This window comes from Botryllus schlosseri, chromosome 14, assembly GCF_051294905.1.
Source record: "Botryllus schlosseri isolate E-star chromosome 14, Bs_hap1, whole genome shotgun sequence".
Taxonomy (NCBI): Eukaryota; Metazoa; Chordata; class Ascidiacea; order Stolidobranchia; family Styelidae; genus Botryllus; species Botryllus schlosseri.
In genome coordinates, this window is record NC_137249.1 from 24,738,294 (window position 1) to 24,762,759 (window position 24,466).

At 37.7% G+C, this 24,466-nt stretch overlaps 3 protein-coding genes and 1 long non-coding RNA gene across 6 annotated transcripts in view; 2 read left to right on the forward strand and 2 right to left on the reverse strand.

The window, feature by feature from the left end:
• The window catches only part of LOC145456533 (nuclear pore complex protein Nup98-Nup96-like), a 130,693-nt gene that overhangs the window by 74,535 nt on the left and 31,692 nt on the right, over positions 1-24,466 (forward strand). The gene's annotated exons all lie outside the window — the stretch shown is intronic.
• Positions 374-23,573, reverse strand: LOC145456543 (uncharacterized). Of its 3 annotated transcripts, none has more exons than XM_080334688.1 (9): positions 23,417-23,573; positions 22,000-22,116; positions 21,381-21,511; positions 21,068-21,209; positions 20,657-20,704; positions 2,465-2,536; positions 2,285-2,356; positions 2,072-2,215; positions 374-1,715 (listed from the first exon to the last, which is right to left on the reverse strand). In XM_080334688.1, exons 1-9 carry the CDS (start codon positions 23,556-23,558, stop codon positions 1,228-1,230), a joined length of 1,356 nt encoding a protein of 451 aa, XP_080190814.1. In that variant the 5' UTR covers positions 23,559-23,573; the 3' UTR covers positions 374-1,227. The 3 variants fall into 3 exon arrangements, with proteins under 3 accessions (XP_080190814.1, XP_080190812.1, XP_080190811.1); XM_080334686.1 differs by lacking the exons at positions 20,657-20,704; positions 21,068-21,209; positions 21,381-21,511; positions 22,000-22,116; positions 23,417-23,573 and adding exons at positions 2,604-2,651; positions 3,044-3,185; positions 4,272-4,402; positions 4,910-5,026; positions 8,902-9,801; XM_080334685.1 differs by lacking the exons at positions 20,657-20,704; positions 21,068-21,209; positions 21,381-21,511; positions 22,000-22,116; positions 23,417-23,573 and adding exons at positions 2,604-2,651; positions 3,044-3,185; positions 4,239-4,402; positions 4,910-5,026; positions 8,902-9,801.
• LOC145456564 (uncharacterized) lies at positions 5,020-14,585 on the forward strand. Its single transcript, XR_013920648.1, has 2 exons — positions 5,020-6,672; positions 6,753-14,585. It is a non-coding gene; the product is annotated as an uncharacterized LOC145456564 (long non-coding RNA).
• On the reverse strand, positions 9,945-15,749 carry LOC145456545 (uncharacterized). The gene is made up of 9 exons (XM_080334690.1): positions 14,964-15,749; positions 14,389-14,514; positions 13,879-14,009; positions 12,883-13,036; positions 12,295-12,372; positions 11,943-11,975; positions 11,831-11,875; positions 11,607-11,702; positions 9,945-11,095 (listed from the first exon to the last, which is right to left on the reverse strand). Exons 1-9 carry the CDS (start codon positions 15,112-15,114, stop codon positions 10,653-10,655), a joined length of 1,257 nt encoding a protein of 418 aa, XP_080190816.1. The 5' UTR covers positions 15,115-15,749; the 3' UTR covers positions 9,945-10,652.

The window sequence follows — 24,466 nt, forward strand, 5'->3', positions numbered from 1 at the left end:
TAGTGATGACTAAATTGATGTTACAAATTTGTAAATTTCGAAATGGCAATTTGTTAATTATTTTGAAAACTATTTCGACTATTCCACAATATCAAGCTTATACTACTTCTGGGCTCGAACGCTCTTCAATAATCAATATCAGCATTAGGTTTCATGCCCAATGTAAGGTGCCGGTGACCAGTTCTCCCTCTGCAGCAAGCTATGATCTGTTGTTGACTAAGATTCTTTTCAGTCTGTGCTGATCAAGTTACCGGCACGGCTCGCATATATGTTTCGGGGCTCAGTGCAATTTTTCTCAATTCATAAATCTCTTATCCTATATCCCTCCTAGATTATCTGAATTCTTTCAAGCACTGCTGTGCATACAAGTATGGATGAGCGTTGCTTGCATTTTATTCTCGGTAACTGTGGCAGTGATATCAAAACAACGTGCAGAAAATTGTCAAGGATAGACTTATAAGAAATGAATCATGCCTCACGTACAGTGGATACAGACATGGTGTGTTATGCTGTTTGTTATCCTCGCCATAGCGCTATAAAAGCAATGCCGTGTTGGACTATATAGTGGGTTGCACTCGAGTGTTGCAAATAATTGTCTTGCTGAGGCTGTGAAAATCGGTATTGCGTTTCTGATCCAAGGTCTCTTTTTTCTGTGCCGCTGCTTCATATGCTTTAAGCTAGGTTTTGGTGACTCGCCGATCTTGATTTGATATCTTGGATATCTTTTGCGATGTTTGGCACCCAGACTTGTACAAACTACAAACTAGTTTGTTGATGGACAATTACCTACTATTTTTTTGAGTAGTTCCAATTCTTCTTGTGAATTTGAAAACTAGAAAAACTCGAAAAAACGTGCCATCGTTTGGCGTGAATCGTTATTATTATATTATTTGGTGTGATGTTCTTGCAGCCATTGTTAGCTCAGAATCATCACTGCTTACATTGGGATAGCCAGGAGTGTTTGGGGGGTCGGAACCACTCCCATCTCAGCCGATTCCGATAAACTAAAATTAATGAGTTTCAGAATTGAATCTAGTAATTGTGTGTTAGGTAGCTGCGGATTTCTAAAGGCCATTTGTTCTAGTTGTGACTTTTGAAAAATGGGTAGTTGTAGTTGTAGTTGCAAGTCTTGAAATTTGAGTATAGTTGCGAGTTTTGAATAGCGAGTAGTTCTAGCTTAACATTTTTGAAATCCAGTGGTTTGTACAAGTCTGTTGGCGCCTACATCTACACAGATAGCTCTTGGTATTGTGTCTGACTATGGCAGGATTGTGACACGGTTCTCAGAAGATATCGATACAATTTGTCGTTTTTGTCATATTTACTCTTGAAGAGGAAGCAGCTAATTTTCTCCAGTGATCCAATCACTTTGGGTGCCAGAGCGGTTTGCTCCTTGTGCAGGAAGATGGTTTTGTGCTTCATATTGGATCGGCGATGGTATTGCAGCAACAGCTGGAATTCAGTTGGTTCGTTTTGGTCGGCACCGCTAGACAGGTCTATGAACATCACGATCACGTTGTTGTTGTTTTTGATGCTGTTTTGGAACCATTGCTGAAGCCCAGCGCTGACGATGGCCTTTGTATTGCTCCAACTGCTTCGAATTTGTATTCCGAGTTCTCTGCTTAGCTGCTCCATGGAACTGTGGATCTCTTCCGTTTGTTTTTGGTCGATTGTGTTTGCTATCGCAATGATGGTTGTTTTATCATGTCCGGTGCCTTGAAAAATTTACAGCTGATATAAAATGTTTTCTAGCACTTTTAATCCTGGCACACGAACCGTTCTTAACACCACAGATGATGCAGATATTGATATAAAATAACAAGTCAGGCCATATTCACTGATGTCATGATTAGTTATTGTTTAATTTATTGCTTTGCTGGCTAGTGAATGTACGTTACCCAATTGATATAAAAGGTCTCTGATAAAAAAATAACACTGAAAATCTATCCTACAGATTTTTAGCCAATCAAAAACTACATCAAATTATCTTATTCGAACTAGATTTTAGTAATCCAGACTCTTCTTTGCGATATGGTATTGAGTCATGTCTTTGTAAAGTCAAAGTGCTCACCATTGGATTTTCTGCTCTTCCGTCTTTTTATAACTAATACAGTGATCGCTAGCATTATCATTATCATCGCTAGCATTACAGTGAACACGCTTGTAATGATGACAATCGATTTCGATGTGTTCGATCCCAATGCAATTTGGTTAGCTGCAAGTGAAAGAAGTATTTCATCCACAAAATATTAACTTGATATCATTTGTTCCATGTTCACTCAACTGTCTGTTGTTAGAGATTCCCATGCTGTTGTTGCTGTTGTGCTATCATGACTGCCAATCTTATCTTTGCCATCTGCGAAGTAAAATTTAGGGGTTATGTTTCATTCTGTGTATGGGTATCAGCTTTTGTGTGAATAATGATTGCAGAAAGGACAGTAGCCTATGAATAAAAAAATCTTACTGTTTCTGGATGAGCTGACAGCTTCTGGTGCGTTTGGCTTCTTACTTTGTGTCTTGGCAATCTTCTTCTTCCCTGTCCGATAAAAATCATAATTGGTTTGCTGACTCTCTTGTGATGTTTGTAAATCCTGTAATTTTACTGGTTTTTGATTTACGCTTCCCTGCTTTCATCTTCCTTGTCTCTCTTCCTACATGAAAGGGAGAGTGACATTTACCATAATGTGACTCAGCCTGGTGCAGGAATTTCATGCCTCTCGTAAAAAATTTTACAAACGAAAAGTGCAGCTGATCGGCGACTGTGCTTGTTTTAATGTGGTCACAATGTGGTGTAGAACTCTTTACGCCAGATGTTGTTTTATCAAACTTCCATGTGCATTTTGGCATCTTAGACAGACTGTCCATTTTAGATTGATCAAATTCTGTTAGACACTATTGATTAATGCCCACAGTGTCAAACAGATCAAATTATCCTTGTTACTAACAAATGAAAACCTTCTAGCGGGCTTGTACTGGACTTTGATGTTGATTTGATATTTGCCTTTCTGAAATTTGACGTTTCATACCAAATTGCCTTTTGTACCTGGGATTTTGAAATTCTTTGTAGCGATTTGGTCATGATCGTACGCCTTCGGAAGAGGAAGCCCCTTGACTTCTATTCGGATGGAGTCATCGGATCTGAACGGTGTTCCACAGCGTATGAAATTGAAATGCAGGAATGAACTCTGTCACAAAAGAGCTGCAGTGATTACGTTCGCATTCTTTTCAAGGATGGTTGACTTGTACAAACTACTGTAATCAAGTTAGTTGGCAGTCAATCAACTACTATTTTTTGAGTACCGTAATTTTCCGAATATAGTGCGCCCCCATGTATAATGCACACCCTTAAAATGGCGTGTAAATTCTGGGAAAAAGCCTGTACCCGTGTATAGTACGCACCCTGCATTCGCAGTACATGAATACTGAAGAGTTGTGTTTTAGTACACGATGTTGTTCTGTTTTGCGATGTCACTGTCGAACAATGATGACATAAACATCGCTAATAATCATAATACAATTAACGGCATTGTCTCTTAACGAGAGTAGATAGTAGCCAAAGCCTGCGAGGCTGGCGACGCGATAGTTCAGGCTAGCGACACACGACATCTTGCGCACGAGGCCTATTACAATTACAGATGCGATTGCTCAGGCCAACGGTTATGTCGGGTCGCACCAGTCCTGTTGGAGATTATAGCTTAGGCACATGGCCTCTTGTGTATGCGATTGTTAAGGCATGCACATCCCCTCTTGTGTATGCGATTGTTAAGGCATGTCGGTTGCGCGATGAATCAGCAAGGATTGCTGTGCATGCTTGTAGCAATCAGCGACTTAATTTCGCTCGCGTACAAACGGCAAACTAACTCAGCAAGACATCGCGTGCTGTGCAGACGACACTCATTAATTGGAAACACGCTTTCCGTTAATTGGCAACACGCTTCTGTATTTGGCAGCACGTTTCACTCTATAATACGAATTACGGGGCACGTTGGCTAGAGGTGAGTGGCGATGCGCGATTGGGAACAAACATGAAGAAAGGTGTGAATTCAAGTTTTTGGTCAAGGGAGATTTTTTTCAAGGCTTGCTGTACCCATGTATAATACGCACCCCCCTATTTTAGAGCAAAAAATTGGTAAAATTTTGTGCATTATACGTGGAAAATTACGGTAGTTCTAATTCTAGTTCTAGTTGCCCACTATGAAAATCTAGAAGTTTGTACAAGTCAAAATCAGACGGGTTACATGGTGGCTTGCAGACTTCCTAGGTACTGGTACCTGGCCTCCCGACGTGGTGTATTGCGTTTTGTTCGGCGTGATCTTGAATCGAGATTTGTATTTGATGTAAATCTCGTTGAATTCAAATCCGATGATGTAGCCCTCGATGTCTCCGCTTATAATATCCGATTCTGTAACAACATATGAAACGTTGGTGGCAATGTGGAAAAATGCGTGTCTTGGTCTACAAGTTGAGTTGAGTTGGTCTACAAAATTTACAGCTTTTCAAAGTTTGATTTGATGCAGCATTACACAGATTCTTCTCAACTTTTATTCCAAATTAGATTAGAATTGAAATTACAGAATTTGCCAAGAAAATACTACAGAAATCAGGCGCAGTTCGTATCAAATCTGAGATTGTTCATAAGCACGAGAATGACAAATGCCGGTACACCAATCTTGGGCTCGGTTCGAATTAGTCAGTTCTCCTATAACATTTTCAGAAAACCACAAATTAGACTATTGCTGGTAAGGTTTATGTATTCACTGTCATCATTTAGTGCTGTCAAATCTTGCAATGGTACTCACCAAATATTTACCCCGATATGGTTAAAGATGAAAAACGGGCTTGGACCGAGCAGTTTTGATTTCACTTGGCATCATTTTTATAAATCACGCTATTGTGGTGGACATCTTACCTCTCTGCTTCCATGAGATATTCATTTTGTTTTCGTGTCTGTTCCAATCAATTGACAAACCTTCTGGAGCGGGTGCTGGGGCTTTTGTGTGGTCGGTTTCCTCGTACTTTGTGTCATCTAAACAGTGTGAAAAGCACTATAATGATAGCCCTGTCTCTGATTGCATTTTCAATGATAAGCTGGTATCTATTGATTCTTTTATAGATTATAGGATGAGGACTATATTGACTACTCCGAATCTTTGTTACCAGTAACATAGATGGCTTTTCCTTTTATTGGCTATGGATAGTTCTAGTTATCTTAATTTTAGTAATCCGCTACCATTTCCATCTTTTGAATTTTTTCAATTTCCATTAATTAAAAACACTTTCAGCCCGGTTCATATTTGCTCCCATTGTGATTGCTATATCAAAATTGGATTGCCAAAACAAGTAAAGACACCAGTAAATTTCCATTTGCTTTGAGGGAATTGTTTTCTTAACCAAAGCAATGCTGACTCGCATATGTGTCACTCTCCATTTTAATATGAGGTTAGGGTTCTTGCTAATGCTGGTAGAAATGTTGGTGGTTGCATTATCTTAACTGAGAATAAATATCTCGTTGTGGGTTTAGAATTCATGTTGATTTGTCATTTCCGAAAGATTACGATATCGCAATCCTATTGTGGCTCAGCCACGGAAGTCAATGTGATTTCCAAGTAGGAGAAATCATTAGGAAAGCCAGTCTCCAGGTACCAGTAGTTGTTTACACCTACAATAAATTTACTGATTCTGATTTGTGAAAGTGATTATCAATTTCTTTGGTGTAAATCCACATCAATTTGATATGGTTTCGCTTTCGTTGTGAATGGAAAATATGCTGATTCGAAGCAGTCCTTTTTCAGAATTACTTGAGTGATGGATTTCAATCAAGTTTTTGTGATCGGTGACATTTATTACGCTGTGACACACTGGCATTGAGTGGTATTTTTTCACATTTGATGAATTTCATAATGATCCATCCAAGATGGGTTCACATTTAATAACACTGGGCAACAATTTTAAACAAAAAATTTGTTGATTTCGATTTGGCACTTGATTTAGGCTAATTTTGGCGTGCTGATTCCAGAAATGCCACTGGTTTTCTTCTATCACACCAAGTTTTTGCTCTACGACATATCCCCAAAATATGCAAATTTTCACGGATTTAGTCATATCACTTTTCCATGCCATATAAAAATCCACACTTTTACCATATAATAAGTTATCTAGCCAAGGGTTCAATTGAATTATTAAGAATAAAGGTAGTGGTATCGATCTAGTAGGCCAATGCTTTCTCCCATTTTTGGTTAGAGGATGCAACCATCCGATGATATTTCACAGCACACATATTTGATGCAAACTGCAGGAGATGGCAAGAAAAATAATCATTACATTTACTCTCAGCTATGGGTTCAATGCCCCATTCAGCTTATCCGGTGTACCGTAATTTTCCATGTATAATGCGCAAAATTTTCACGATTTTTTTCCCTAAAATCGGGGGGTGCGTATTATACATGGGAACAACACGCTTGAAAAAAATGCCTCGATAAAAAACTTGAAATCACACCTATCTTCATTCTTCATGTTTGTTTCCAATCGCGCATCACTTTCAGCCATCGTGCGTAGTAATTAGTGGGAAGCGTGTATCCAATTAACGAGAGTCGTGTGCAAAAGCACGCGATCTCCTGCTGAGTTGGTTTGCCGTTTGTACGCGAGCGAAATTAGGTCACTAATAAGACACTCGTGCGTGGCAATTCTCGCCAATTCATCGCGTCAACGACAGGCCCGAACAATCGCATACGCAATTTATACATACACAAGAGGCCATGTGCGCAAGATATAATCGCTTGCGTAATCAGTCGCATCTCCGACAGACCTGTTGCGCATGACATAACCGTTCGCCTAGGCGCAATCGCATCTATAATAGGCATCGTGCGCAAGATGTCGGTTCGTTGGCCTAAACTAACTCGCCGCCGGCCTCGCAGGCGTTGGCTGCTATCTACTATCGTTTAGAGATAATACCGTTAATTGTATAATGATTAGCAATCGCATCTGTAAAAGGTCTCCTCGTGCTCAAGATGTCGTGTCGCTAGCCTGAACTATCGCACCGCCCGCCTCGCAGGCTTTGGCTGCTATCTACTATCGTTTAAAGACAATCACGCTAATTGTATAATGATTAGCGATCGTTGAGTAATGATTGTTCAAGAGTGACATCGCAAAACAGAATGACATCGTATACGAAATCGGAACTATTCATGTACTGAAATGCAGGGTGCGTACTATACATGGGTACAGGCTTTTTCCCAAAATTTACATGCTATTTTAGGGGTGCGTATTATACATGGGGGCGTACTATACTTGGAAAATTGCGGTCACTTTAAACTGCTATATGCTCGATAATTTGGATCAAGATGAAGATCTTAGGGATAGCAGGCCTAATGATGTAGATTTTGAAATTGAAAATGATTCAGAATGTAGAGTAGTCCATCAACACTAATTATTGATCTGACATAGGCTTTGGGACTTGGCATAGAAATTTTCGGAACTTTTTACATCCTTACAAAGTGAGAAAAGATTGCTTGGCAAGGTAGAGAAGGTATCTCACTTTCGATCAAGAGAATCAGCCTTTTCTTCGTTGGCCTATTTTCGGTAGCTTTGATTGCTGTGATTCTGGTATTGGCATGATACTGTCACCATGGATTACTGGAGGAGTTAGGAATCCCCATTAAGAACTCAAGTCAATGACAAATGCCTATAGGCAGCTCAAGAGGATCCTAAAGTGTGGCATTCTCTAAAATGGCAACATCTTAAGTGCAGTAACAATTGCACACTCAGTGACTCTTCGTGAATAATACAGAAACATTGAGAACAATACAGAAACATAGAATTGTTGCAATATTAAGAGCACAATTGGATCGTATGTGTCAGCTTTGAAACATTGTGTTTTCTTTGTTTTTCGGACAATAAGGATGCACGGTACATGCAGCCCTGATACACATGTGCCACTGGCTCACTGCCATATGTTTATGTCGGACAGCAGACATTAAAAAAAAACTAAAATATCTTGATAATTTCCCTGAAGACCTTGACATAGTCAGAGATGGCCAAGGAGAAAATGTCTCCCAACATCTGAAGATGATGGGGATAAGATACCAGAGTAGATTTGAGCTTACATATGTTAGCTGATTGTTGCTCGAGTATCAAACTAGACAACCTACAGAATTATGGGTTATTAGCGTGAATTTGGACCCTGAAACTCGCACTTTATTTGTCCTGTACAAGCAATATCAGTTTAAATCAACCAAATAAAGCAGTGCAAATGTTTATTTGAAGTCTAATGATTTACTTTCGACTGGTTGTAGTTTTTGAAACGTTTTATACAATAAACACAAAATATTAAATGTAGTGCTATCATGTGGGTTTTGAGGCAATGTGGGGGTACCTAACGCAAAAACTTGACGTGATAGAGAAAAACGGAAGTCATTTTTGAATTCAGCGCCCAAAAGTTAGTCACAATCGATTGCCTGATCAAATTCAACAAAAACTGTGTTGACAAGTGTAATCCGTTAAAATGTAGTTTTCTACAAAGATGCTGTGAGTTTACTTAACTCAAATGTATCTGGAATGCCAAATTAAATGTTGATTTTCGTCACATTCACAAATCTATGTTTTGCCTATTTCTGTCACTACAGGAACTTTTGTTTTCACCTTGGGCTTGTAACTCAATACTGAAATTCAATCCATGTATGTAGGTCATAGCACCTCAACATATCGCTGTGATGGTGAACCAATTCAAAACTTCCTACTTCTAAGTAACATTCTAGTTGCATAGGACATAGTTATGTTGTGTAACGGAATAAATTCCGGTTAAATGCGAAGACCGTGATCTCAATTTTGATGCATAGTTAGTAAATGCAATACTTTATCTCAGTTTCTACATCCACCTGTAGTGATTTCAGTATCGGCACTTACAGTTCACATCGCAGGTGAAGTAGCTCCCATCTTCGAGGATGACGGATTCTTCCCTTTTGTAGCATGATGAATCACATCTTACTGTGGCTGCGGGATTTAGAAAACTCAGCATAAGCACTATATTGGTGACTTGAAAGCTCATAATTACTAAATACCAGTCGGGAAATGAAGTCAGTATTTTACACTGTAGGCAAAAGTTATGTTAATTATCGACCTCTAGTATTTATCTCTGAAATCTTGCCTCTTCGTCTGCAAACCAGTTAGTAATATTTGCTTCTCATTTCTTATTATTCTAGTATTTGAGATATTTCACCATTCTGTACTCTCTACCAAACCTGGTATAATAACTCAAGATGTGTGAGTCAGCACCTCAGACTCTCTTCTACGGCTGGCTGAGGCTTCTGATATCGCACAACAATTGGTAAAACAAGTATATCTACCGCCTTTTCTCTCTTGTATTTTCCTTCTTTGATATTTGCTCAGACCACAAAATTTTGGTTGATTGAAAAGCATTTGATGATAATTTTGACAGTGTGACACTTTAACCTCCATTGCTTGGCACGAAGGTAGTAGGTACATCTACAGGTGGCCGAATATAAACCATCATTGGCAATTGGCATAACTCATAAATATTACTATTCGGTGACTTCAAACAAGGTTTTTCTCATAAATATTGGTAGCCGTGATACATGTATTATAGTTCAATAATATCTTACCACTTTAGCCTATAGACTATAAAAGTATCTTCCTATTTTATTGACTTAGTCTTCATGAATTTTCGTCTACTTGGAACATTAAATTTCAACCACACTTTTTCTGAAAATATTGATGGCATATTACATCTGATCTGATAAGTAAAGATAAATTTCCATTCGCAATTAGTCATGAGATTACCATTTCCGTTGTAACAACACATATTAATGCAGCCTGGTAGCATACGACTTGAGTTTATTCTCCTGTAAAGTCTGTGTTTTATTTATTCCATTGGTATAAATGCCCTGAGGCCTGATATAAATACCCCTGGTAGATCCCATCCCATTGCATTTTGTAAAAGAAAATTTAATTTACTCCTTCATTATAAAAGAAGCTAATCAAAGCAGTTGTGTATTTAGTACAGTTGATTGTTATCCCTAGCATGTCAATGCATCAAATGAAATCATACACCCTCATACTGGATGATAAGTCTTGCTAGTGCAACGAATGCAATGCACTAGCAACTAATGTACAATTGCACATTTCTCTCCCATATCTAAAATTGGATTAGGGAAGTGTCTGTAAATTATAAATGCATCTTTGCGAATATGAAACATGAAGTCGTCTTGAGCAATTCAAAATCATCATTTTCTCAATGATCAGCAACTTTTTGCAAAACATAATGTAATAAACTTCACAGATTTTGCTGCCAATATCTGAGATATTGCAAATACGCCGTGCTTTCATGAATGTCCACATTTTAACGTGGATGTAAATCCCGATTATTTTGTGTAACTTGAAGTCCTGTCATCAGCCGATGGAGTATTCCATAGAATTAGCTATTATTTTGAATTTTCGTTTCAACATTCTGAAATTTCTGTTGACATGCACAGTGCATGAGTGTTAGAAGGAAGGGAGACTTTTGAATGCTTATTAATTCACAGGGATTACCGGGTCTAATCCAGCCCGAATGCAATCACTCTTCTGACACCAATATCTCGGCAACTCTTGTTGTTGCTGTGTAGGACCCATTTACTTGGCTTATTGCACTTTCGTTTTCAACCACGTGACCTCTTCATGCAAAGTCTTTTTATGTACTGAAAAAAGTCATCTTCCTCCGTGTAATCACTCTTCAAAGCAAACATTGTGAAATTCTTGAGTGCTTTGTGATCATTTGGTGGCTTGCTTTTAGATGCTTGCAGTAAAATACTCGTCTTTTGATTGCTATGCCTGTGATTAAAAAAGTGATTCCAGAATACTTGAAATTCCGTCTCCTGATCTTGATTGATTTGTGTTAAGGAGATGAAAATGATGATGTCAGCCCTTTGAATCTCTCTTTGAAACCAAGGCAGCGACCCTATGAGGCTTATTTGGTTTCGATCTCTCCAATTACTTCGCATTGTAAGCCCAAGATGTTGTGACATGATTTCCATTGTTGTGTGATACCTTTGGACCTCGTCAGAGTCTTCCATGTTGGCTATGGCAAGGATTTCTTTCAGGCCTGCGAAAATATGATAGTCGTGTGTGGATATCCATGATAACGGATAGGCTATTGAGATTTTGGGCTGTGAACCTAAGAAGAAGTAATGTAGAAATAACTTTATGGCTTTCACTTGTCATCAGTATAAAATGATTTGATAACATCACTTCTTTAGACTAGCAGTTTTTATATACTAAAAACTCCCATCCAAGCTTATGCCATTGAATGAAATGAGGAAATAGGAATGCTTATCTTGAAATGGTTTCAGGGAGGCTTATGTACATTTAAGTAGACTCAGATTGATTTGAAATTGTGATAACATTGCCTCATTGCCTAAGGAAAGATATGTTTCCCACAGAAAAATATGTCATACTGTTAGTGTCAGAATCTGAGCCAAATTGTTCCCCAGCGATTGCTAATTTCATTAATTTTTTAGTTTTTGTCCAGCTATCAATGTTACTTGAAAAATAGCTGCATGCTTTAATTAATACTAGTATATATATCGTGATTGCAATTTTGTGAGTGATCGTACCTCTCTTCCGTTTCTTCCACATAATCACGGCCACTGTCACAGATATTGTTAGAGTGACTAGCAAAAACGATGCTACAACGGGAATCCCCAGGCCACCTGTAAAGGCATTGACAGAACTGTGATTTCATATCACCTGGTTTTGTTTCTCTAAGTTCACTTGCGAAGCCATGGCAATCTACTGTCTGGAGTGAAATCATTTGTCACAATAAGATCCTTACCATTACCTGTTTTTCGTCGTGTGATGGTGTTTGTATTGACTGGAAGATTTGCTGCAAAAGAATGTGAAGAGTGACCTTTCGACCTCCCTACCAAGTCAATATGTCATGTGGTACATACTTGCTGTCGCAGTCCCAGTGCATTCTTCTATTTCTATAGAATGAAAGTAGTATCAGTTTGAGTTTGCCAGACAGGGAACAATAAGTAACCTCTGCAATGATTGTAAATATAGAAAATTTTCACCAGTCCAAAGTTGCAACAAAGCAACACAATGGTACGTGGAGACAGATAAGAGATGGTAGATTATTTTTTGCTTTCCCGGAAGCTCCTGTTAACCAGTGCATTCTTCTTCAACCACCATGCAGAGCAAAGTAATTGTTACTTTTGTTGCAAGCTAAGTCACTCATTCAGTACTGAATCCACATCCTGCATTGAGGGAGAAAACTTATCTAAAATCTGTCAATTCACTCACGTGACCAGTGCTCTTTGCATTCCCTATACTTTGTTGTGTTGATGAATGCTAGCTGTCGTCCTGACTTGTCCGTGCATTCTGAAGTATTGCATTTAATTATGATGCGTCCATTCTCGGATAGGTTACTTTACATGGGTTAGATTTGTTGAATTCATGATAAACATGATATCAGTAGCATATTTTTGGTTTTGTAGCCACCATTAGAACAAATGCCGTTATGTCTGTGTTGTGGTCTGTTAAATGAGCATGTCTAGGTTGAAGTCTAAACATCACATACCCAGAACAATAACAATTCATTCAAAGGCTGTTGGATAAAATGAAAAGCATTAATGACTTTTATACCAGAACACAATGAGTAGCAAAATACATTGTTGGCTCCATGATAACTGCGCTCTGCGCTTATATTCAAGTAAATATGCACAAGCACAGGGGATGTTTTATGTATTGATTTGCAATTTTATCGTAATATTCTCGAGGTCTAATCGATATCATCGATTCATCATTACTAGTTCCAAATATGCCTGGTTGCTCTGAACAGGGCATGAAATTCTCCATAGATCATCAGTGCTATTTAAATATGAAACCCACTTGGTATTTTCACATCTGCACTTATCCTTCCTATCTTATGATTCATGTCTGCTGGCGGAATGGAATCAATGGTGACTTGTCTCTGCTCTTTCGGATGCAGGTAGTCAAGTTGCGTGATTCCGTGGCACAGAAATTGGAAAGCTATGTAGTTGTACTGAAACAATGATAACAAAGCTACTTAAGATATGGGATATAATGACAACTACACTTGTAAGCTCAGCTATAATAATCAAAATAGGTGGGAACGATATATGACAACATAGTTTATTTGTGTTTTTGTAATTTATGCGGATATACCTGGAAACTAATCAAGAAATTTTGACGAAGGCCATGTTACTTAATAGATACGTCAAACTGCAATCGAATAATGAGTTTTATGGTTCCTAAAAACATTTATTTCACCCCTCATGAACTGTTGCATATGATGTACTGGACTTTATTCCTAATTTGACAGCAAAAGAAGTGAGCATTCAAAATCCAGATAAAAGTAAATATAGAATATTAAGGCTGGGCACAATTAGGCGCGTACCCTAATCTGAATTGAGAATTATTACGAATGATTTGAGTCAAGTAGTGAGGGATGATATTTTCGAGTACTGAAATTACACGCTCCTTGCCACAAATTTATCAACAAGAAATCATAGTTTCGGTGCTATTTTCCACTGTAAAACCTGGATTGGTCGTATCGTAGCATACTATGCCTGTAGTTCAATGAAAATAACATTTTTGTGAAGTTGTTATGACAGTTTGTCACGAAGTGCGATGAAATAAATATGGTTGAAACAATACCAAGTCATGAATGTGATGTAGAATTGATATTATATCCTTTGTCGCCTTGCATGAAAGCTTCATTTTGTCAATGCTGCATGTATGAAGAGGGCCACTAGCGCCACCTTGTTGTGACTCCAGGATGCATATTCTCTGAGCTACCAATATGACAATTGTCTTCATTCATTTGGTCTCACTTCTCTAAATTTAGGAATGTAAAGCTTGTACCTTAACTTTATCCCGTCTTCGAACTTCTTTGTGCCTTTTTCCCTTCTTCCGTACTCTCACCTTGTATCTCATCGTCATTTCACCCTTTATCACTGTGAGATAGTAACCACGCACATCTTCCATATCCCATGCTGAAAAAGTTTGCTAACATTGGACATGGTTGAATTGAAAGTTGGTTACAGTCACAGAATTTCTGCCCTTCATGCAATTTCTCATGATGCTATGTTTTGATTACACTGCTTCCATTTGGAAATTTCGTCACTGAATCACACAAGTGAGATTTCCATTACTGAAAATGCCAGTCTGAGATTCTGGTTCGTTTACTTGGCAGAGCAGAAAATGTATGCAGAAGATGTACGTACAATTATTCTAGTCTCTAAAAATGTTTTCACCATGTTCACTGGGATTACATTCCTAATCTCATTTGGGTTGCCTGTCCAATTCGCATTGTTCAGTTTTCATAGCCAGACAGGTTAAATTTTGTACATCCTAAATGAATAATCCACCCACCTTTTTGCTTCCATGTTATATTGAGTGCTATGCTCTTGTTATTGTGGACATACCACATGTTGCCAGTAATTAGTTCTGGTTGAGGTGCTATGCCTTTCTTGTGTGCTCTGGGTGGTTTGTCTACCACTGTAATGCAAACATATGCCTCATCAGAGTGCAGTGGTGTTTCTTGGCAGCGCTATTGCACTGTTGGTTCTTGGCAGCGCTATTGCACTGTTGGTTCTACAAAAGTTTCTTGTAACCTTCCTTAAAATACTTAAACATTGACTGCTGTATCATTGGTATTTTAAGGAGTATAGTAAATCAAAGTAGGTAAGGTATATGTTTCTTCAAGATGAATTCCAGAGTAACATGGCTTTGCTATAGCCTGCAGGAATGATGCTAATATGCATCCCTGTCCAGGATATGGCCCTTTAATTATTGCACAGGAAACGTTCACAATTACAACAGTCAACGGCCCTAACCACTCAGGTGATCAGTGTAAATTCATGTTTGATACGGAGCTGGCTTTAACCTTATGCTCAGGCCAGATTTCCCAACGAACTTTGTTATGAACTGAAAGAATTAATCCTTACTTGAAACATTGCAATAAAGCTTCCGCCCGTCATGCAATGGAATGTAATCTTTTTGTTCATGACACTCCGATCTGCATTGCAGTGTTTTCGTTACCAAAGCTTCACAATCCAACAGCACCAGGTAAATACACAGGGCGGTAAAAAACTTCATTAGCTCCTCAGTTTCCCAGTATCTGACTCATTCAGGATATGTAAAATAAATTCCAGATATTGTCCAATACATAACTTACTAGATTTTGTATCTAAAGCTAAATGAATATAAAATTTTGTCACGTAAAACAGGCAAATACTCCAAAGTAACTAGGAATCCCTTAAAGTGAGTAAAATGCATCATACTTCTCGGGTCAGACAAAATGCACATAGTGAAGTTCTGGCAGATTGATTCAGGACACTCTAATGTAGATATGGAATATAACTATAAAGTTAGCTTAGTTATCTTGGCATACCAGCTTAGAAATGCTTTCGTTTTCTAGAAATTATTCTACCTGCTATCACCTTTCCAACCCAGTATTAGCTACAGGTATTAAAACTATCACAGATGAAAAACATAGTTCGATCTGATACTTGAAGTTTCATGAGTACCAGTAGGTAACTTGATCATAGCATTGATAAATAGGTTTACAAAATCGGATCGGTAATTCATAAAACCTATTGCACGTTTTCAATCCTTGTAACTTGAAGCTTATGTCTAGAAGGAAGTCCTTTCTTCCTTTAACTTTGTTCCTAGTGTTAAAATCCTCAGTTTTAGCACTTTGTCCTAACTACATATCTCTTAACTTTCTAAAAGTATACATTTATGGTTAGTTGAGTCGTAGGCGTGCTGATCTATATACTTAACTCAACTGTTTACCTATCCGTGGTACTTTAACATCCAAGGTGAAAGAGGGGATGTGAAAATAGGGGTAATATTCTTTACTGTTGGTTTAGAGATGGGGGACAAAAGAATTGATTCTGTAAATATTTACAGAAGTGACTTTCAGATAAGTTTGGTTCTGTATTCCTGATATGGTTTGGATAATATGCCTTCACCTCTATGACATCATGGAGTCTGAGAGAGTGATTGTTCAGTCAAGTGGAGATATCCCATGTGTAGATATAATGTATCAAATGAGTCGAGTTACATATTAACTTTACTATAGTTGTAAGCTCGCTGCTATCATATTGTGATTCGAAAGAAAACAGTATTCCTTGTAGTGGGTCAATGTTTGACATGTTCAATGAGCAAGTCTCATCTTTCATCGAAGATGGTCGGTTTTCTTTTTACTAAGCAGTAGAACATGAAATATATATGGTGGTGAAATGTTTATATTTTTTGCCAAATTCTGGAAAATATGCATCTCACTTCAAGGGAAAGACACACACCCACTGCAACTTTATGGCAAACCAACTGAATATAAAGTTGTAGAAACTGGTCTTTTGATAGATAAAGGACAAGGTCATCTAATCCCATTTGATTTCCTGATCGGACAATCCTCCAGTTCAGAATAAGATAAAAAGTCTGTTAAATTCCGTGCTCTGATGAACGCATTTCGAGAAACAAATCTGTTGTTTTGGAGAATTCCAGTCGGATTAAAATCCTATTGTGTGTTGCTCAAATACTCTTCCGTGATAGCTAATTATGTTGAACGACTGCAATAAATTGACAGCTCGAAAAGTGTATTGTAATATTAAACATTGTAGTAATGATAATGTATCAATGAACGAGCACACCAATCGAAATAATTAATTTTAGTACTGTTCATTTTGGCCAAACACGATTTTATCAAACCATTTTAAATGAAAACATATCTGATAACACCACGAGTGTTGATGAGTTTTGATAGGGATCTATCTACAAAAATAATCAAGGAACTGCTGAAGCAGCTCAGTGAACCAACTAAATAATTGGAAAGAGATGTTACTAAACCTAGCTCAAATAATGGGCCTGCAATGCTACTCACTACAACTGAATAAATCGTTTCGTCATAGCAAGAGAAGTTGACCATTAGCTCTATGCCATCTGCCGAAATGAACTTCATGACGCATGTTGGAATAAAAAGATGTCACTATTGTAGATATGATGGTTGCGTACTCCAGATCGGGTTGTAACTGTGATGATGTTGCTGGGTCGTTATCATGATGACAATATCACATTTTGTAATACATTCGGTAACTAATATATAAATAATACCAAGAACACTCTACTGTGATTTTATATTTGCTACAAATAAAATAGGAATTTCAACAAAGTTTTAGGTACTAATGTTCAATTCTCTGAAATCCTGTAACTATTTAATTCTGTTTTGTTTTTCCCGTAATATCCATGCCTCACCTGAAATCACTTCCTTCCTCGCTCTTACAAATTTTGAAAAATCATGTCAGGCTAGGTGCTGTAACCCGTAAAAATCTGACCTTAGCACTCCATGTTAATATTTGATTGCTAAACGGTAATAAAAGACAGATTTTGTTTCTTTATTGAACTGGGCAGCACTGGGCTATAAAAAATGGGGCTTTTCAGAGTAATGTTTGCTATCCATATGAAGCGGGCGACTGATATATAAGGCCACATGTTTTCACTTTGTATTTTCGGATATCACTGATTTCGGTTTCAGCTCTGTCATAATATGTCTGTCACTTAAACTGGCAGTGAACCCGTATTGATAGTTTAGTCCAGTGCTTTTCAACCTTTTTGAGCTTCATTTGCACTTCTTTTGTAAAATAAATTTCATTCGCACAAACTAACCGAAAATTGTTACACAAAAAGAAGATGAAGATACTTAACAACATTTTGTTAAGATGTGCAACAAATTGGCTTAACTATGCAGCTTAAGCTATGAAATGTCTCGGTAAAAAGGCAACTTTTTTCGCTCGTTTTAATTTCAACTATATCACTAAAACCCTTCTCAGCCAAACAAGTTGTTGGGTTTTGTACAAGAACGTCTACTATTGCTTGGTTGGCCAGGTCTTGAAATCTGTTCTGCACACCTATCCAAAATGCAGCGTATTTTTGGCGAGTGAATGATGCTTGCTGGCAGAAATCGTTTTCGAAAGCTGACACAAAGGTCCCGGAGGCTCCAGTTTGTCTAAACGGTGAAAAACTCGCATGTTTGTGTTGAAACTTTTGCCGTCTATCTTGGAAAACAAGGTCCAAACGATCAATGAGAGTAGGCACATTAGAGCTCGCTACCTTATGATACGTTGCTCCAACTTGTTTTCTTTTTTTTGGATTTCACGGTTGTTCTACTGTAGCTACTGTCTACTCAGATTGCAAGATGGGAAATATTTCATGCCAACAGCGGAGAATATCCTTATCAAAAGGTTTGACCATCCAGCAACAGTCATTTTTTGGCAAGGTTTTGTCGCCGCCTTTTACTAGCGGTTTGTTGGCCAAACTTTACGTCTTCATATGCAGAAGCGGTTGGCCTCGAAATGAATGAGTCTCATTGACCTGAACTTGCTCGTTGCACACCCCTACATTAGTTCAACGCAACGGTATTCGACCATGTTTTCCAAAAAAAACAGTCGGACAAATGTTATGAATTCTCATGATGAAGCCATATTTTCTGCGTGACTCGCGCTAATCAAACAGTTGTTACGGAAATATGATGATTGATTAGCGAAAGAAAGCAGAAAATCAATTTGACATCATTTTTTCAGCCTGTCGCAGGCTCAGACAGGCTGATATACTGTATTTCAGCCACGACACCAGCTTCCAAACCAGGCTTTTGGTTACGTAATAATTATAGTGCGAAAATATTAAATCACTTCGGCTTGTGAGATCTACGATTAGTAGTGCGTTGTAAGTTGCACAAGATTTTACAATTGCGTCTCAACTACAACAGTTACGCTGTCCTTGAATTTACTATCAGGTTTATTTGAATTATTCCAGGTGAGAAAAATGAAAAATTATTCACTATTTTCATTCGCACTCGTCCGGGTTTTTCATTTGCACCACCATCGTCATTCGCACTGCATTATTTTTCATTCGCACAAGTGCGAATCGTCACACAGGTTGAAAAGCACTGGTTTAGACGAAGAGATCATAAATATATTTGTGTCGACTGGTAACCCAGTAAAAATACATGATAAATGTATATCTGTTTGAATAATTATTACGGCGAGGTAATTTTTTCCATGAAACAACATTTTATCTATGTGTACTTGGTCTTAAATACTATATAGCATGTTTTGGAATAATGATTCAAAAACGCTGTGTATTTGGTATAAAAAATTTATCATATTCAAGCACTGTAACTAAGATAAGAGATATAATAAAAATACTGTTACAGCAAGAAGCTACTTCTTGATCTTGAGTTTACTGTTTTTGTTGTGCTTTTAGATTCATTAATAGTAATATATTAACATTTGACAAACGGTCATCCTTGCTAAAATAAAGTACTGTAAAAGTAGTCCCAAGCTTGGTTTCACATATTTACAGGACAAAATATGTAGGCCTATAACAATTTCATGTTTATTATGTGTTTTGTGTCTATCATTTTGTCATTCTAACTATTGGTTACTGTATAAACCATTTTTTTTTTATAATCAAGACAACGGTAGGCCTACATATGTTTTCAAAAGGAATTTTCAAAGCAAACCACAATGTAAAATAAGCTAGAAACCCCAGCACTATTTTGTTAGCGAAATACTTGACCAGTTATGTCATACTTGTCAATTCAGTGGGCCTTAAGACAGGGTTGTAATGACTCGAATCATGATGAACTCAAGTTGCAATCTTATGCTGACTTGTACAGCTCTACTCGAGTCATTGAAAATGACTCAACCAAGTCATGTGACTCGACATATTCTATATTATATATTCAAGTTTCTTTTGGCAGGACCAATAATTGAAAAATGGACCCAGAAACTGTGTTGATATGTTTGTATAATCATGTTTAGAGTGAGAAAATGAGTATGTTATGAGTGCAAGGCTTTCGATATCACCCAACAGTTCCACAGTTAAGTGAGTTGAACCTCACTTGAACTCGATACTAAACAGTAAACATTATTACTTGGATTACTTACCTAATTAATATGAAAGGTCCAGGGGCGACGAACTTTGATAAAAAAGAGCACTGAAAATCTATCCTACAGATTTTTAGCCAATCAAAAACTGCATCAAATTATCTTATTCGATTTAGATTTTAGCAATCCAGGCTCTTTGCGATATGGTATTTAGTCAAGTCTTTGTAAAGTCAAAGTGCTCACCATTCGATTTTCTGCTCTTCTGTCTTTTTATAACTAATACAGTGATCGCTAGCATTATCATTACAGTGAACACGCTTATAATGATGACAATCGATTTCGATGTATTCGATCCCAATGCAGTTTGGTTAGCTAAAAATGAAAGAACTATTTTATCCACAAAATGTTGACTTGATATCAATGTTCACTCAACTGTCTGAAGTTAGAGATTCCCATGTTTTTGTTGTTGTTGTGCTATCATGACCACCAATCTTATCTTTGCCATCTGTGAAGTAAAATTTAGGGGTTATGTTACATTCTGTATATGGTTATCCGCTTTTGTGTGAATAATAATTGCAGAAATGACAGTAACCTATGAATAAAAACATCTTACTGTTTCTGGATGAGCTGACAGCTTCTGATGGTGGCTTCTTACTTTGTGTCTTAGCAATCTTCTTCTTCCCTGTCCAATAAAAATCATAATTGCTTTGCTGACTTTATTGTGATGTTTGTAAATCCTGTAATTTTACTGTTTTTTGATTTACGCTTTCCTGCTTTCATCTTCGTTGTCTCTCTTCCTACATGAAAGGGAGAGCGACATTTACCATAATGTGACTCAGCCTGGTGCAGGAATTTCATGCCTCACTTAAAAAATTCTGACTGTGCTAGTTTTAATGTGGTCACAATGTGGTGTAGAACTCTTTACGCCAGATGTTGTTTTATCAAACATTCATGTACATTTTGGCGCCTTAGGCAGACTATCCAGTGTAGATTGATCAAATTCTGTAAGGCACTATTGATTAATGCCAACAATGTCACACAGATCAAATTATCCTTGTTACTGACAAATGATAACCTTCTAGCGGGCTTCTGGACTGTGATGTTGATTTGAGGTTTGCCTTTTTGAAATTTGATTTTTCAAACCGAATTACCTTTCGTACCTGGGATTCTGAAATTCGCTGTAGCGATTTGGTCATGATCGTACGCTTTTGGAAGAGGAAGCCCCTTGACTTCTATTCGTATGGAGTCATCGGGACTGAACGCTGTTCCGCAGCGTACGAAATTGAAATGCAGGAATGAACTCTGTCAAAAAGGTGTTGGCAGTGATTAAGTACTATTATTTTTAGTAGGTCTAGTTCTAGTTTTACTTGCACATTTTTAGAATCCAGTAGTTTGTATAAGTCTGATTGGCTAGTTGCAAAATCAGACAGGCTACATGATGGATTACAGAACATACTTCCTATGTACTGGTACCTTGCCTCCTGACGTGGTGTGTTGCGTTTTGTTCGATGCGATTTTGAATCGAGATTTGTATTTGATGTAAATCTCGCGCAATTCAAATCCGATGATGTAGCCCTCGATGTCTCCGCTTATAATATCCGATTCTGTAACAGCATATGAAACGTTGGTGGCAATGTGGCAAAATGTAGGTCTTGGTAGCAGTGTTGGTCTGCTACAAAATTTACAGCTTATCAAAGTTTGATTTGATGTGGCATTATAGCAAAACAAAATCTTTTTGAAGTTTTCAAAGATGCTTCTCAACTTGTATTCCTGAATTTGCCAAAGAAATACCACAGAAATGAAGTTCATAAGCGCGAGAATGGCAAATGCCCGATTGCCCGTGCACCAATTTTGGGCTTGGTTCGCACTATACAGTTCTTCTTCAACATCTCAAAAAAAACCGTAACTTAGATTATTACTGGTATGGTATATGGGTTCACTGTTATCATTTAGTGCTGTCCAATCTTGCAGTGGTACTCACCAAATATTTACCCTGATATGGTTAATGATGAAAAAACAGGCTTGGACCGAGCAGTTTGGATCTCACTTGGCATCATTTTTATAAATCACGCGATTGTGGTGGACATCTCACTTCTCTGCTTCCATGAGATATTCATTTTGTTTTCGTTTCCGTTCCAATCGATGGACAAACCTTCTGGAGCAGGTGCTGGGGATTTGGTGTGGTCGGTTTCCTCGTACTTTGTGTCATCTTAACGGTGTGAAACGCACTATAATGATAGCCCTGTCTCTGATTGCATTTTCAATGATAAGCTGTTAATTATTAATGTATAGGTCATAGGATGAGCACCATATTGACTACTCTAAATCTTCGTTACCAGTAACATAGATGGCTTTTCCGTTTATGGGTTATGAGTGGTTCTAGTTAACTTAATTTTAGTAATCCGGTATCATTTCCATCTTTTGAATTTTTGCAATTACCATTCATTAAAAATAATTTCGGCCAGGTTCATATTTGCTCCCAATGTGATGGCTATTTGAAAATTGGATTGCCAAAACCAGTAAAGACACCAGCAAATTTCCATTTGCTTTGAGGGAATTGTTTTCTCAACCAAAGGATTGCTGACTCACATATGTATCACTGTGAGCTTAGGGTTCTTGCTAATGTTGGTAGAAATGTTGGTGGTTGCATTATCCTAACTGCGAATAAATATAATCTTTATGGGTTTAGAATTCATGTCGATTTGTCATTTCCGAAAGATTGCGATATCGTAATCCCATTGTGGCTATTGTGGCCGCGGAAGTAGATATGATTTCCAAGTCTAAGAAATAATTTGGAATGACAGTCTCGAGGTAGTTGTTTACACCTGCATTAAATTTCCTAATTCTGTTTTGTGAAAGTGATTATCAATTTCTGTGGTGTTAATCCACATCAATTTGATATAGTTTTTCTTTCGTTGTGGATGGAAAATGAGCTGATTTGACGCATTGCTTTTACAGAATTACTTTAGTGATGGATTTAATCAAGTTTTTGTGATCGGTGACATTTATTATGCTGTGACACACTGTCATTGAGTGGTATTTTTTCACATTTGATAAATTTCATAATGATCCATCCATCCAAGATGGGTTCACATTTAATAATTACAGTAGTTAAAATGTAGTTTTCTACAAAGATGCTGTGAGTTTACATAACTCAAATGTAGTTGCAATGTCAAGTTAAGTGTTGCTTTTCGTCACATTCACAAATCTATGTTTTGCCTATCTATCTGTCACTACAGCAACTTTTGTTTTCACCTGGGGCTTGTAACTCATTACCTAAATTCAATCCAATGTAGGTCAAAACACCTCAACATATCCCTGTGATGGTGAACCTACTATAAAGTTCCTACTTCTAAGTAACATTCTAGTTGCATAGTTATGTTGTGTAACGGAATGAATTCGGGTTAAATGCGAAGACTGTGATCTCAATTTCAATGCATCGTTGGTAAATGCAAAACTGCATATCAGTTTTTACATCCACCTGTAGTGATTTCAGTACCAGCACTTACAGTTCACATCACAGGTGAAGTAGCTCCCATCTTTGAAGATGACTGATTCTTCGCTTTTGTAGCATGATGAATCACATCTTATTGTGACTGTGGGATTTAGAAAACTCAGCATAAGCACTATACTGGTGACTTGAAAGCTCATAATTACCAAATACCAGTCAGGAAATGAAGTCAGTATTTTACACTGTAGGCAAAAGTAATGTTAATTGTCGACCACAAGTATTTATCTCTGAAATCTTGCCTCTTCGTCTGCAAACCATTTAGTAATAATTGCTTTTCATTTCTTATTATTCTAGTATTTGTGATACTTTACCATTCTGTAGTCTCAACCAAACCTCGCATAATAACTCAAGATGTGTGAGTCAGCACCTCAGTGTCTCTGCCATGACTGGCTGAGGCTACTGATATCACACCACAATTGGTAAAACAAGTATAGCTACCGCCTTTTCTCTCTTGTATTTTCCTTTTCTGATATTTGCTCGGACTGCAAAATTTTGTTTGATTGAAAAGCGTTTGATGATAATTTTGACAGTGTGACACTATAACCTCCATTGCTCGGCATGTAGGTAGTAGGTACTAGTGGTCGACCGATTATCGACAAGGCCGATATTTAGAGCTTTCCCGATATCGCGGCCGATATTTTATATTCGAAAATTCAATGCTCCGTGTTCTCAATCTCAAGAAATCGACGACGCATAGGGCTATATATGACTGATTTACCCTCTCAGGACGAGTTTAGCTGGGTGATCATGCAGGGAAACTATGCTTCCTGCATATCCCAAATTTCATCGAATGTGCACAATTAAGCAATAATTCTTTTCAATTTCAGTTTTCTCGTTTGTTGTTCAGCTTTCTGTGGCATGTTCAAGTGCCATCTTGCCTAATATATAATATTTTTGGTGAAATTGTTCTCTGCTCCTTCCATATTGATATCGGCCTATGATATCGGTATCGGCCTTGTCAGTGAGCCGATATATCGGTATCGGCCTGTAAAAATCAATATCGGTCGACCTCTAGTAGGTATATCTCCAGGTGGGCGAATATAAACCA

Excerpts from the sequence above, each read along its gene's own strand:
- LOC145456545 (XM_080334690.1), bottom strand. The coding sequence starts at position 15,114 with ATGAAGTTTTTTACCGCCCTGTGTATTTACCTGGTGCTGTTGGATTGT. Across the intron at positions 14,010-14,388 it reads TATAACATGGAAGCAAAAAG|CATGGGATATGGAAGATGTG; the intron begins GTGGGTGGATTA and ends AAACTTTTTCAG. Across the intron at positions 13,037-13,878 it reads GAAGACGGGATAAAGTTAAG|TACAACTACATAGCTTTCCA; the intron begins GTACAAGCTTTA and ends TCATTGTTTCAG.
- LOC145456543 (XM_080334685.1), bottom strand. The coding sequence starts at position 9,043 with ATGAGCTTTCAAGTCACCAATATAGTGCTTATGCTGAGTTTTCTAAAT. Across the intron at positions 2,357-2,464 it reads TGTCAGCTCATCCAGAAACA|ATGGCAAAGATAAGATTGGC; the intron begins GTAAGATTTTTT and ends TTTACTTCGCAG. Across the intron at positions 2,216-2,284 it reads GGAATCTCTAACAACAGACA|CTAACCAAATTGCATTGGGA; the intron begins GTTGAGTGAACA and ends TTTCACTTGCAG.